General features: G+C 40.9%; 1 protein-coding gene across 1 annotated transcript; it reads right to left on the bottom strand.

The window, feature by feature from the left end:
* Positions 1 to 10,508: 10,508 nt before the first annotated feature.
* LOC114625163 (C-C motif chemokine 4) lies at positions 10,509 to 12,600 on the bottom strand. The gene is made up of 3 exons (XM_028772449.1): positions 12,238 to 12,600; positions 11,610 to 11,724; positions 10,509 to 10,892 (listed from the first exon to the last, which is right to left on the bottom strand). The coding sequence occupies exons 1-3, from the start codon at positions 12,311 to 12,313 to the stop codon at positions 10,805 to 10,807; spliced, it is 279 nt and encodes a 92-aa protein (XP_028628282.1). The 5' UTR covers positions 12,314 to 12,600; the 3' UTR covers positions 10,509 to 10,804.
* Positions 12,601 to 12,937: the final 337 nt, after the last annotated feature.

The following is a 12,937-nucleotide window of genomic DNA, read 5'->3' as shown; positions in this document are numbered from 1 at the left end:
AAAATCACAATAATGTAACAGAAACATTGCTTTTCTCAGACTATGTAGTAAAGGGTTGAGTTTTTGACAAAAAAAAAAAGAAAAAAGAAAGAAAGAAAAAATGATTATGGCATTTATTACTAAGTTGTAAACAGTTTCCTCTGAAAGCTATCTAAGGAGAAAAGTGGAAAGATCCTAAGTGGGGAAAGGAAAAAATTCTCATAAGGGAGAAATTCTTCTCTATCTGCCTCTTATCTCTTTGTACTTAGTACTTGTACATCTTTCAGAATACATGATAACATGTTAAAAAGTTCATCACAAGTTCACACACAAAGTCAAATCATAAACTGAAATAGAAGTTTACAACAGAGAATGTTTACATGCATATCCATTAGGAGTAATTATCTGGCTAAACATCCATCACCTATCTCAGCTCCACAGGTTCACTGAAGGTTTAAAACTATAACTAAGTTATTAGTGAAGTGTTGTATAGATAAACACAGTCAATATTTTATCTTCTGTCCTAGCACCTATAATAAATCATTAGTTCCCTTTTTATAGCCTTTGTTTAATTGTTTTACAACCTCTTGGAATGTGCTCTGAGTAGGAGAAAGTCTGGTTACTATCTAAGAGCAATTAACTGGTAATCCTTGGTATACTGGCAGAGTTCTCATTTCAGTTTTGACTATCAGAAAAGGATCTAATAGCAGTCCCACTAGAAAATAGCTTAATAATCACAGATCATTGTTAAGACTTAAGAAGTCATCTATTTGTCTATATAGCATCACTTCAAGACAGTATTGTATATCTGCATAGGTCTGTTCCAAAGGGGTGTGCTATCACTTAGTGATTGTTATATATGTTTAATAATAGCAGGAAAAGCATATTAATAGCAGAAATCTTTCCTAAAATGAATTCCCTTATGGCCTTATCTAATAAGACAGAACCTGCCGAAGATTATATAATAATCTGAAGCAAGCCATCTCAGGACGATCACCTATTAGTTATTAGCTTGTCCCATTATGGCTCCTGACAATATTCATCTTTATGGCAATCAAAGTCATGAAGACTGTGGCTGTCTTCATGTTGGCTCTGGCTGGGCTGCCCTCACGAAGTAATTTATACCCCCAATAAACCTAGAAGTATGAGTGTAGATGGAAGCAATCAATGGGGGATTCTGTAAAAGCAAGAGCTTTCCACAAAGTGTCTGCCTATAATCTGGCTCCTCTGTTTGTTTCATACCTGAATTATCTCTAATTGTGCTTTGTTAGATCCAGATGATAACAATGAAAGAGTCAAGAATACAGTTCTTCATTATGTTACTCATTACTTCACAGCTTGGTCCTGTATGAATGATGAGAAAAGAAAATATTTCTTTCTGTGTAGTGCAGTGTCTCAAAGTGAGAGCTGAAGCAGAGAGGCCTAATGAGGATTGTCAGGGCCCATCTGGGTTTCCTGGACATTCAGTTACATAAAGATGTAACATGATTCTGGCAGAAATGGTAGTTGTGTCCTTTGGAGCTCTACAGATGAGAATCCTAAACATTGTGGGATCTGGGCCACTCTTATGTGCAGAGGTAGGAAATGAAGTCACTCCTGGAAGAGTTAGATACTCAGACTTCAAACTGACTAGGGTCAGTTGAAAGTCAAGACGCAGGCTCCATGATGATGGTTGGTTGTCTTTGACCAATGCTTTTCTATAAGTCAGATCGTTATATAGAAGGCTACATATGTAAGCAGTGGAGGGATGGGAGCCCTAGGAGAACATGCAGTGTCCAAGATGCAATGTCCTTTGTCCCCAAGCAGTGACCCTGCCTCTTTTGCTATCCTTACAGTAGACTGCCAGAGACAAAGCTGCAGCTGCAGTCCAAGAGCAACAGGAATGCACCAGACACAGTGTATCTGGACTTGTAGTGCCTCTTTTCTCTGCAGGGTCCTTCTCAGGGTTTGAGGGGTTTTGTTTGGTCACGTGCTTTGTTCCATGTGTGTCCAGTTCTTCCTTCTGATTGAGGAGACATTCCTGGGTGCCTGGAATTTTCCCCTTCTAATGTGTGCATGTTATGTCAGAAACATGTAAATTCATTTGTACTTGTTTTTAATGTCATAATTTATGCCATAACCATATACTCACAACATATTGCTCTGTCGTGTTATTTTTCCTACACAGGGCTTCTCTTTGTAGCTCTGGATGTCCTGGACATTGCTCTGTAGATCTAGCAGACTTCAAACTCAGTGCTCCACCTGCCTCTGCCTCCCCAGTGCTGGGATTCCAGAATTGTACTATCACCACTTTGCTTAAGACATGGCAGGTGTAATGAAAGCAAGTAGCTAAACAGTTCAGCTTTCCCTGGGAACCCTAGCCAAGTATATAGGTTTTTAATTCCCAACTAAATTACTAATATTAACTCTCAGATTACATATTACACAACACACTGTAAATACATCTCTCTATATACACATATGTACATATATACATGTGTTACCGAAATGTCTGTAATATGTTCTGGCTGCCAAAGGATTTAAGAGGTTTCACAAGTCCTGAGAAGCAGAGAAACAGAGAAATGTAAAAAGAATCTAGATTAATGAGATAACACACCAGATTGATGAGACCGCTTCATGTCGCTGGCTTAAAAGCAAAGCTATAGTGTTGAGTTTAGCTGAGAAGCAAAGAGTTGGACCAGACCTGGATGAAAGAAATGGAGGACAGAGAAATGGAAGGTCCAGATGGATGAACAAGATGGGATACAGATGACAGTAGAGTTGCCTTTATCCATAGAAGATGGATATCATAGGAACCAAATTGGAACTCCTAGGAAAGTCATCCTTTTTTGTCCTGTTGGTCCTTGACACATATACCACCAAGAGGTAAGACAACAAGTTAGTTGTGGGGCCTTCACAATGGCTTTTATAGACGCCAAGTGATGAATTATGCCATTTCCTTGTTCTCATATGTCCAGTAGGCTTCTAGCCTGGCTTTTCTGATACAGTGTACTTCCATGTGCCCCTTCTGTAACCTTATTTCACCCAAATAAATGTACAGAGTGCTCACATCCTACTCCTAAGACTGAATCACTTGTCTGCTTGTGTGGTATGGGTGGTGTTAGACAGATGCCACCATTCACATGTCTACCCAAGTTCACAGTTATTCTTAGCTCTCAAAAATCGAATCAAAGCTACAATCCAGGAGGTTGTTGTACCAATTTGAAAACCAATTGTCTTACACACTATGGAGAATTTAGGATAGATCACAGCCTGTTCTCAACACCTTCTGAAGAGTCAGTTGTTTGTTGGGTAGCTTATAAGAGCCTTCTATCTTACTCTTATTATAGCCCTTGCTTATTATTTATTATCACTGGTGGATGGTGGCTTGTTCATTCCTTTCCTTGTACCTCCTGGTCATAGCTGGGACCATTCTTGTTCACAAGGGCTTTGAGTGGGACAAGAGGGACAGTGCTCCAACATGACCTAGGAAGACATTGTGAAATACTTGGCACAGCATCAGGGCTAATACCCAGTGGCCCGAAGTGCTAAGATGCACCTAATCAGATGACAGCAGAGGCAAAGTATGTATGGAAAGCATCATAGAAGGCAGGGAAGAAAGTAGGGCATCAGATTGTTCTCAATGGAGAAAAACACCAGGAGGATATTATGTTTATCTTGTCAGCAAGAGGAAATTTTTTGCCACCTGAAGAAATGGAGATTGGAGAGCTGGGTTCATTTATGGAAAGAATAATGTTAGAGTTTTATATATCAATGTTGGTGAGTAGGGAATGCACAAGTATCTCATGAAGCAGCCCAGTCTTGTGAAGTTTACCAAAGTTGTTTCTAGCAACTCCTATTTAAGGAACTAAATAAAGAGAAGAAAGAATGCCATTCTCAAAACTTATGCGTGAATTAAATTTTGTCACAGAGGCTTGTGGGAAGCCTCCTGCTCTTCAGGATAAATGTGAGGAAGCAAAGTCAAGGCCTGGGTGAGTGCTCGTTTCTTGTTGCTTATGTTGTCCTGGTTCCTGACATTTTCTGAAGGCTGACAAATGTCTGAATGTACTCCTAAGAGTGACAGTTGCCACTCTCCAGAAGGGAATGAGATGCATGGGGGAATGGAGCTAGGAGGAACACTTACTTTTGGTTGGATATATTTTAATTCCTTAGGCTTTTATGTAATGTCTATTATTATCAATTATTTCCCAAGCTCTCTTTCAATATCTATGAATAAATAAAGATGTTCTGAGACAAATACAAAGGAAGGCAATCCATGACAACCACCCCAGCACTGCAGAAAGTTCTTAGTGAACTGCTTTACAGGGAGAAAAGTGAAAGACAGTCTTCTTTATGCAAACACATGAAATGTACACTTCATCAGAACTACAGATAAACATAGTAGATTCTGGAAAGAAACAACCATATCCAACACAGTAACTCAGCTAACCCTCAAAATTAACATAGGAGAAGGAAACGAAATAGCAATAAGTCAGCAAAACAAAACATCATATAACATATCTATAGGAAACAAAAAAATCCTGTTCTGTAATTAACAGTAAATGTCTGCCTTAGTTAGGGTTTTACTGCTATGAACAGACATCATGATGTCCATCTTATAAGGACAACATTTAATTGGGACTGGCCTACAGGTTCAGAGGTTCAGTCCATTATCATCAAGGCAAGAACTTGGCAGCATCCACACGGGCATGGTGCATGAATTGCTGAGAGTTCTACATCTTCATCTGCAGGCCTCTAAGAGAAGACTCACTTCCAGGCAGATAGGGTAAGGATCTTAAGCCCACGCCCACAGTGACACACCTACTACAAGAGGGCCCACACATCCTAAAACTGCCACTCCCTAGGCCAAGCATATACAAACCATCACAATGTCCTTAACACTAAAAAGATACAACTCTATGTGATCTTCAAGAAACAAATTTATATATAAAAAAAATCATACCAAAACTTACTATCAAAGGAAGGAAAACAAACTATCAAGCAAATGAAAAACATAAAAAGCAGTTTACTTTTATCAAAGTAAACATCAAACCAAAACTAATTAAAAGAGATTTTTTAAAGGACACTCCACATTAATTAAAAGGATAATTTATCAAGAAGATATAACATCTGTAAATTATATGCACCAAATATTGGGGCGTTGAATTTCATAAAACACACAGTAGAAAACATAATGGGGCACATAAGTCCTGACACAATAGTGGTGGATACTTTAGAATTTCATTCTTAGAAAGGTAGTCTAAGCTAAAACAAAGAAACTCCTGAGCTAAAATACTCTATGAGTAAACTGGACTTTTAATATATATATATATAATATTTTTTCCACTCAACAGAGATGGAATACAATTTTTCTTAGTAGCACATGGAACCTTTTCTAACATCAATTATATCACAACAAAGAAGTTAAGTCTTAACAAGAAAAATTGAGATAAAACTTTCTCTATTTGACCACAATGCCATAAAATTAGAAATCAACAATAAGAGAAACTACAGAAACCATAAAAATATTTGAAGACTAAATAATACATTTTAAATGGAACAGTGAGTTATTCAAGAGATCAGAAAAGAAATGAAAATTTTCTAAAGACAAATAAAAATGAAATCATATTCTCTCAGAACCCTTGAGATGCAGTCAAGATAGCCCTAAGTGGACAGTTATAGTATTATGTGCATATTTAAACATATGAGAGTTGTCAAAGAAATACCCTAATGATGCATCTCAATACATCTTAATGTTGAAAAACATTAAGTAATCAGCCCAAACCAAAGTAGACAGCAAGAAATAGTAAAGATTAGAGGAGACATTAATGAAATAGAGATTTAAAAAATCAATACACAACACCAGTTACATAACAAGTTGGTTCTTTGAAAAAGTTAATAAAATTGACAAACCCTTGGCTAAATTGTCAAAAAGAAAGTGGGAAAAAGATACAAATTAACAAAATTATAGATCAAAGGAGAATCATCATAATTGACCTATGCAAAATTTAAAACATCATTAGAAATGACTATGAAAATTTATACTAAGGAAAAGCTGGATTGCCCAGCCAGAAGAAATAGGAGAATTTCTAAATACATATCATGTACCAAAATTAAGCCCTGAAGATATACATAACTTAAACAGACCCATTATAAGCAATGAGATTGGAGCTGTTCTTAAAAGACTCCACTCAAAGAAAGGCCCTAGGGACCACACAGATGTACTGCTTAATTTTAGCCAACTTTAACAGAAGGCCTCAGACAAGTTCCTCTTAATTGTCCCACTAGGTATATATAAGTTAAGGAAAACTATTAAATTCATTCTATGAAGCCAATATTATCCTAATACCAAAACCAGGTCAAGATATTACAAAAACAAGCAAACAACCCTGCAAACCAATATCTCTGATGAACATATAAGTAAAGCCAAGGACATAACTATTTCAAAGTCATTTGACAGAGTTCAACATGCCTTCATGATAAAAGTTCCAGAGAATTTAGGATAGATCGAACATACCTCAAAAGAATAAGGCTATAGACAACAAGGCTATAGGCAACTTTATACTAGGAAGAGACAGACCGAGAGCGTTTTCTCAAGGATGTCAGCTCTCCTTGCTCTTACTCAATATTTCTCTTAAGTCTTAGCTACAAAAATTAGACAAGAAAAATACTTTAAAACGATAACAGTAAGAGAGGAAGAGGTCAAACCATCCTATTTGCAATTGTATTGAGTCTACTAGAAAACTCCAGGGCCCCAAAATCACAATAAAGTTGTAAGATATATGTATATGTGTGTGGGTGGGTGGATGTGCATGTGTGCGCATGTGTGTGTGTGTGCGTGTGTGTGTGCATTCGCAAGGCAAGAAAGGAAGTGGAAAGAAAGATACCTTTATTCACCGTTGGTGAAGTTGCAAATTAATGCAGATTAGCAGAAATCAGTTTGCGATTTCTTTAAAAAAAATAACAATAGTACTACTGAATAACCCAGATATTTTACCCCCGGACATATATACCCAGAGGATTCCATGCCACATGATACCATAGGGATACCTGCACAGCTATGCTTACTAGGAAGAGAGTGTAGGAGGAAGGCTTTGAAGGGAGGAGAGTAGTACTGGCTGGCACTCAGATGTTACTCTAGAAGTCATAGGAAACTTCCCTTGCTCTCCCTCCCGTAAAACCAGAAACCTGGAGAAAGTCCATGTGCAAAGCTAAGCAAGTAGATAAGTTTTCTCATCGTAGAATAAAAAAGGAGGTCACACGCCAAGAGAAGGGAGATCCCCGAGTTTTACATGATGCAACAGGTGGATTCTCACAGGGAAGGCTCCATGAAGTACTCTGCTGTTCCCGGATGAAGCGGTCCCGCCTCTGTGGAACTAACTACCTCCAGTTTGCCCAGGGCAGGGCCTTAATGGGACGAGAACTAATTATGAAGGAAGAGATTCCAATTCCAGCCCTAACCTTGCTCTCTCAGCAACAATGCAGCCACAATCAGGCCCTGTCTACTCTAGGCCTCATCTGATAAATGAGAATATGGATTGATTCTTCTCCACCTAAGAATTCAAGACTCCCAGATGCCACAGGAGTCTTAAGAAGAGCTGTACTTCCTGAGGATCGGGTACCTTTGGGGAAGACAGCCCTCTTCTTCAACTGTTGAAACAGAGCCTTGTCTTGAGATACCCTCTCTGAGTCCACCTCTCTGAAGTATATTCACCTCACTTTGGGGTACCCTTTAGGGATGTTTGACTTACTTTCTAGAATATTCCGTTCTCTTCTGCACCTGTAGAGACCACTGTTAGTGACTCTTCAACTACCAATTGTACCAGCTTCCTATTGCTGCTATAAGAAATCATGATAAGTTTGGTGTCTTGGAACAAAAGACATTGAGTTCCTTAAACTTCTAGGGGTCAGAAGGCCAAAATTAGTTTCACCAGGCTGCTTTCCTTTGAGGGCTTCTTACCCTTTCCAGCTTCTGGAGCCGCATTCTTTTTTTAATAGAAAAAAAATCTGTGTTTGCTTGTATGTATATATATGCACCATATACGGTGCCTAGTACCTGTGGAGGCCTGAAGAGAAGAAGGCATTGGATTTCACCAAAACAGGACTCAGAGATGGCCATCAGCTACCATATCCATTCTGGAAATCAAATCCAGCTCCTCTGCAAGAGCAACAAGTCTTCTTCGCTGCATCTCCCCAACCTTGTACCCATGGGCTTCCTTGACATCCTCAGAGGCAGTAGCATTTCATTTTCTTCAGTTGTCACATCACTACATTTTTTCCTGTCATTCCAATTTCCTTCTGCCTCCCTTGTCAGGATGCATGGCTACATTCAGGGCCTGAGTAATCAAGGGTAAACTATCTCAGGACCCTTAATTTAATCCTATCTGTGATGTCTCGTTTTCTATGTCTGGTGGTTTGAATAAGATTTACCCAGGGAATGACACTAGTAGGAGGTGTGGCTTTATTGGAGTAAGTGTGGCCTTGTTGGAGGAAATGTGTCATCATTTGGGAGGGCTTTGAAACCCTCCTCCTTGCCACATGGAAGCCAGTCTTCTCCTGTTTGCCTTTGGAACAAGATGTAGAACTCTGAGTTCCTCCAGAGCCATGCTTGCCTAGATGCTGCCATGCTCCCCACCTTAATGATAATGGACTGAACCTCTGAACCTGTAAGCCAGCCCCACTTCAGTGTTGTCCCTTACAAAAGTTGCCTTAGTCATGGTGTCTCTTCACAGCAATGAAACCCTAACTAAGACACCATGTGTGGTGTCAATGACTGATTCTGGGGCTTAGGATGTGGGCACATTGGGAAGCCATTGTTCAGTGCTCTGTATCTTGTTTCAGTTCTGAGGACTATCCATTTCTCTCTGGTCCCATTCACTCAAAATGGAGTTGTATATCTCTGTCTCTATACTCCACTACCCTGGTTTCCCTCACCACCACTCTCAGGAAGGAGCTGTGCAATGGAGCTTTCTGAGATGAGAGGTAGGCTCTGCATAGGTTCTATACTAGTACTTTCTAACATGGTAGCCATCAGCACATGTGAATGATGTGATGAAGAAGATGAATTTAATTTTTTCTGTTGCATTTCATTGAAATTTAAGTAGACACGTGATCAGTGGCTAATGTATTGGACATCTCAAATACAGACAGAGGAAACCAGAAGCCAAAAGTTATTTGCTGCCAAACTGTCAGACCCACTTTAGGTCTGTTTCTATAGAGTAGCTGGGATGCTAGGAGTGGCTGAAGGTGGGATAAGGGAGAGAATTGTGCTTGTTGGTTCCACTTTTATACAAAAGGCAACACCGAAATGACTCTCAAGGCCATCTTCTTTTTGTCTGTGTTATTCAAGGAGTCCTCCCTTTGGGGACCACACAAGTGTCTCACCAGGGAAGAAGCCCAGTACAGGGTACTGACCTGTGGGTTGACATTGGCTGCAGTGCTGTTCTGCCACACACTGAGTAGCCTTTGCCGAGTATTTCCTAGTCTTTAGTCTCTGTTTCCATAAAACAATAGTTAGACCAGACAGCCTAAGGGTTCCTTTAACAGCTTCAACACACTTCAAGTCTATGAACCAGCAATCAGACCTACCATTCATTCAATTCTACTGTTCTTTGGCCTATGTAAAGTAAGTTATCACTAGGAATTATTAAGTAGTCATAGCTTAGGCCATTGATATTTTAGAGCCAAACCAGACACTCTGGATTCTATCGCTCCATTTGCTTATGGTTTAGATTGGTGACCAATGACTAATAGGAACTTCAGAAAACCTTGTCCTCTTCCCTCCATATTGTACTGTATCCCTATTCACAGTCCCACCCACAACCGGGAATGTCAGCCTGATAACCCTTAGGATCAACACTGTCCCTCTGGATAACTTTTTCACAATGCTTCCCAAGCAAATCTACAAGCCTCAGAAAATTCTGTCTCTTTGCATCTCCGTTTCTTCATTTGTAAAACTGAGGGCACCAGTCCCCAACTCTTACAGAAGAGCTAGGGGAAGGACTAAAGGAGCTAAAGGGGATTGCAACCACGTAAGAAGAACAATAGCAACTAACTGGACTACCCAGAGCTCCCTGAGACTAAATCACCACAGAGTATACTTGGAGGGATCCATGGCTCCAGCTACATATGTAGCAGAGGATTGCCTAATCTGGCATCAGTGGGAGGGGAGGCCCTTGGTCCTGTGGAGGTTCGATGCCCCAGTGAAGGGAGATGCTAGAGTGGTGAGGCAGGAGTGGGTGAGTGGATGGAGGAGCACCCTCATAGAGGCAAAGGGAGGGGGTGGGGGGATGGGATGGGGTGGGTGGGTGGGTTGTGGAGAAGTTACCGGGAAGGAGGATATCATTTGAGATGTAAATGAATAAAATGATTAATAGAAAAGAAAAGAACATTCTCACTAGGAATATTGGCAGAATTTTTGAGAGTATGACCCAAGAGCACTTGTTAAGGTCTCAGCATTTACTCTGTCTCATTGACTTTGAAAACTAGGGCTTATACCTAATAGCACCAGGCGGTTCCAACCCAAATCAGAATCAAGGTAAAATCACAACTATATCTTAAGGAAAGATTTATTATGAAAATGCATGAAATCAATTACACAGTCATATATCCACAATAGCAGAGAAACAGCAATGGTGGACCATCTCCATGGGAGACATGTGTCCTTTAACAAAACATAAATAATAGAAATAATACCAAGCAAAATAACAAAGTCTACACAAAGATTTAAATTAAGGAGAGGGACAGGAAATCTGAATGTAAGAAGCAAGGTACTTCTCAATGAGAAGTGTCGGGGCTGAGGAGGCCTGTCCTGAAGTGGCTCCTCCTGTCCTGAGTCTGAAGCTGCTCAGTTCAACTCCAAGTCACTCACGTACTCGTTGACCCAGGGTTCGCTGGGGTCAGCACAGACTTGCCTGCCTTTTCTGGTCAGGAATCTGTAGAAGAAAGAGGGGACAGATGAGAACCCCATGGGACCTTAGAGGACATCTACCACTGTCCTTCGCCTCAAGGCATATGTCTATGCCCTTGAAATCAAGGCATAGAGACAAATTTAAACCAGAGAGAAAGTTGATTCATTGTCTGACTTCCAGCCCACCGTTTCCCTCTATTGGCTGTTAATTGTCAAGGAAACAGGAGCTTAAGGACTAATGACTGTCTGATAGACTTTATATTTAATAGCAGGCGTGGGAGTCTTCTTCTGCTTGACCATTGCTTGTATGGGTAGCCATGGTAGATCATCCTTCCTGGATGGACCCTACATTAGACTTCCTGTAACTTTGACCCATAGGTGTAGCTGCAGCCACATGGGTTCCATAATTATATTAGAAAACAATGGGTTTGATAATCAATATGAATATGTCTCTCAATTTTTCAGATGACCTTTCTACATGCTTTTCTAACACAGTTATGCAATCTATCTAAATAGTATGCATCATCTTCTGTTTCTAGTTTCATAGTGTGTGGCAACTTCCTCCCCAAAAGCCATCCTTTACTCCACACTTTACTGACCATCCAGCAACTACCAGAACCTCATGACCTCACTGTTCTTTGTCAGGGCTTCAACCCTTAGAACTGCCCCCTGTCAGTTAGATAACATTTTCACCTGAACCTGGCCCCTTTTGAGTCTTGCCCTCATCCCAGTGTGTACTTACACCACAGCTGGCTTGGAGCAAAGGCTGCTGGTCTCATAGTAATCTATCACAAAGTCTCGATGAAGCTTCCGGGAGGTGTAAGAGAAACAGCAGGAAGTTGGAGGGTCAGAGCCCACTGGAAGGAAAAGTAAGGGTAAGGTCCAAATTGTGCCAGGCATTGTTCATTATAGATCTCCACTGAGCATTCCTATGGATGACTAGAACCCAAAACATGGTCCCTTGAATCCCTGGTCATCCACCCAGAATGAGACTTCTACTCTAACAACATAGTTCTCAAAGAAGAAGGGGGAAAATATCTAGAAGATTGAAACTGGATCAAAACTCAGAACACCTCACAATTGCTTCATATTAAAGATGAGGAAATCAAGGCATAAAGACAAACAAGTTTAAACCAGCGAGAAAGCTGATTCAATATCTGACTTCCAGCCCACCATTTCCTTCTATTGGCTGTTAATTCTCAAGGAGCATAAGGATTAATGACTGTCTGGTAGACTCCATATTTAGCATCAGACTTGGGAATCTTTCCAGCTCCCTTTGGTTCCCCTGCCCAAACCCCACTATTGGGCTGACCCCCAGCTGGAAGACTGGACTCCATAGGGGCTGGAAGCCACTGCTAGACTTGACTTACTTGGTGCTGAGAATGCTGGAGCACAGAAGGCAGCCACGAGCAGGAGGAGAGAGAGAGCAGACACGCAGAACTTCATGGTGTTGCTGGGGGAGAGGTTTGCACAGAGCTGGGACTGCAGGGCCCAGAAGCTTCAGAAGCTAGCCGAGTGCTGTGCTGATCTGAGTTGGGAACCCCTCTTTATAGGGGACTCTGGGGCCTAAGACATGGGTTGGGGTTGCAGGAAGGAAAACGGAATTTCATGAGTAAAGATGATGTCATGGCATCAAGAAAGAAACTGAAGTCGGCCGAAAGTGAGGAGTTCCTGACAGACTTGTCTTCCTCCAACAGTGACATCATGGAAGAGAAAGGAGGGAGATACAGGGGAGAAGTGGGGTGCATGCTGAAGGGGGAAGTGGTACACCAAAGTTAGCGACCGAGGCGGGGAAGGGGTGTGTGAACCCCAGAGGAAGGATGCAATGTTCACACATACTAGCAAAGGCTTGTGGATAAGAGTTCACTGCACTTGGGGGTCGGCACCTCCAGGCAGTGGAACCTTCATGTCATTCTTTCCAGGGTGACTGTGATCTCCAGAACAAACATAGGGTGTGACCACAAGAGAGAGGATGCTGACCATTTCAGACTCTTCCACACACAAAAATACCATTCGATCAGCATCATTCAGAAGAGCTGGTTTAGCCTAGCTAGAACAAGAAAAGGAGAG

Source organism: Grammomys surdaster, unplaced genomic scaffold (assembly GCF_004785775.1).
Source record: "Grammomys surdaster isolate TR1022 unplaced genomic scaffold, NIH_TR_1.0 213, whole genome shotgun sequence".
NCBI classification, from domain to species: Eukaryota; Metazoa; Chordata; class Mammalia; order Rodentia; family Muridae; genus Grammomys; species Grammomys surdaster.
This window is presented reverse-complemented; position numbering and strand designations above follow the sequence as displayed.

Bases quoted from the DNA above. Each gene is read 5' to 3' on its own strand.
- LOC114625163 (XM_028772449.1), bottom strand. From the start codon at position 12,313: ATGAAGTTCTGCGTGTCTGCTCTCTCTCTCCTCCTGCTCGTGGCTGCC. The intron at 11,725-12,237 runs GTAAGTCAAGTC...TTTTCCTTCCAG, and splicing joins TCCAGCATTCTCAGCACCAA to TGGGCTCTGACCCTCCAACT. The intron at 10,893-11,609 runs GTAAGTACACAC...TTTCTTCTACAG, and splicing joins TGCTCCAAGCCAGCTGTGGT to ATTCCTGACCAGAAAAGGCA.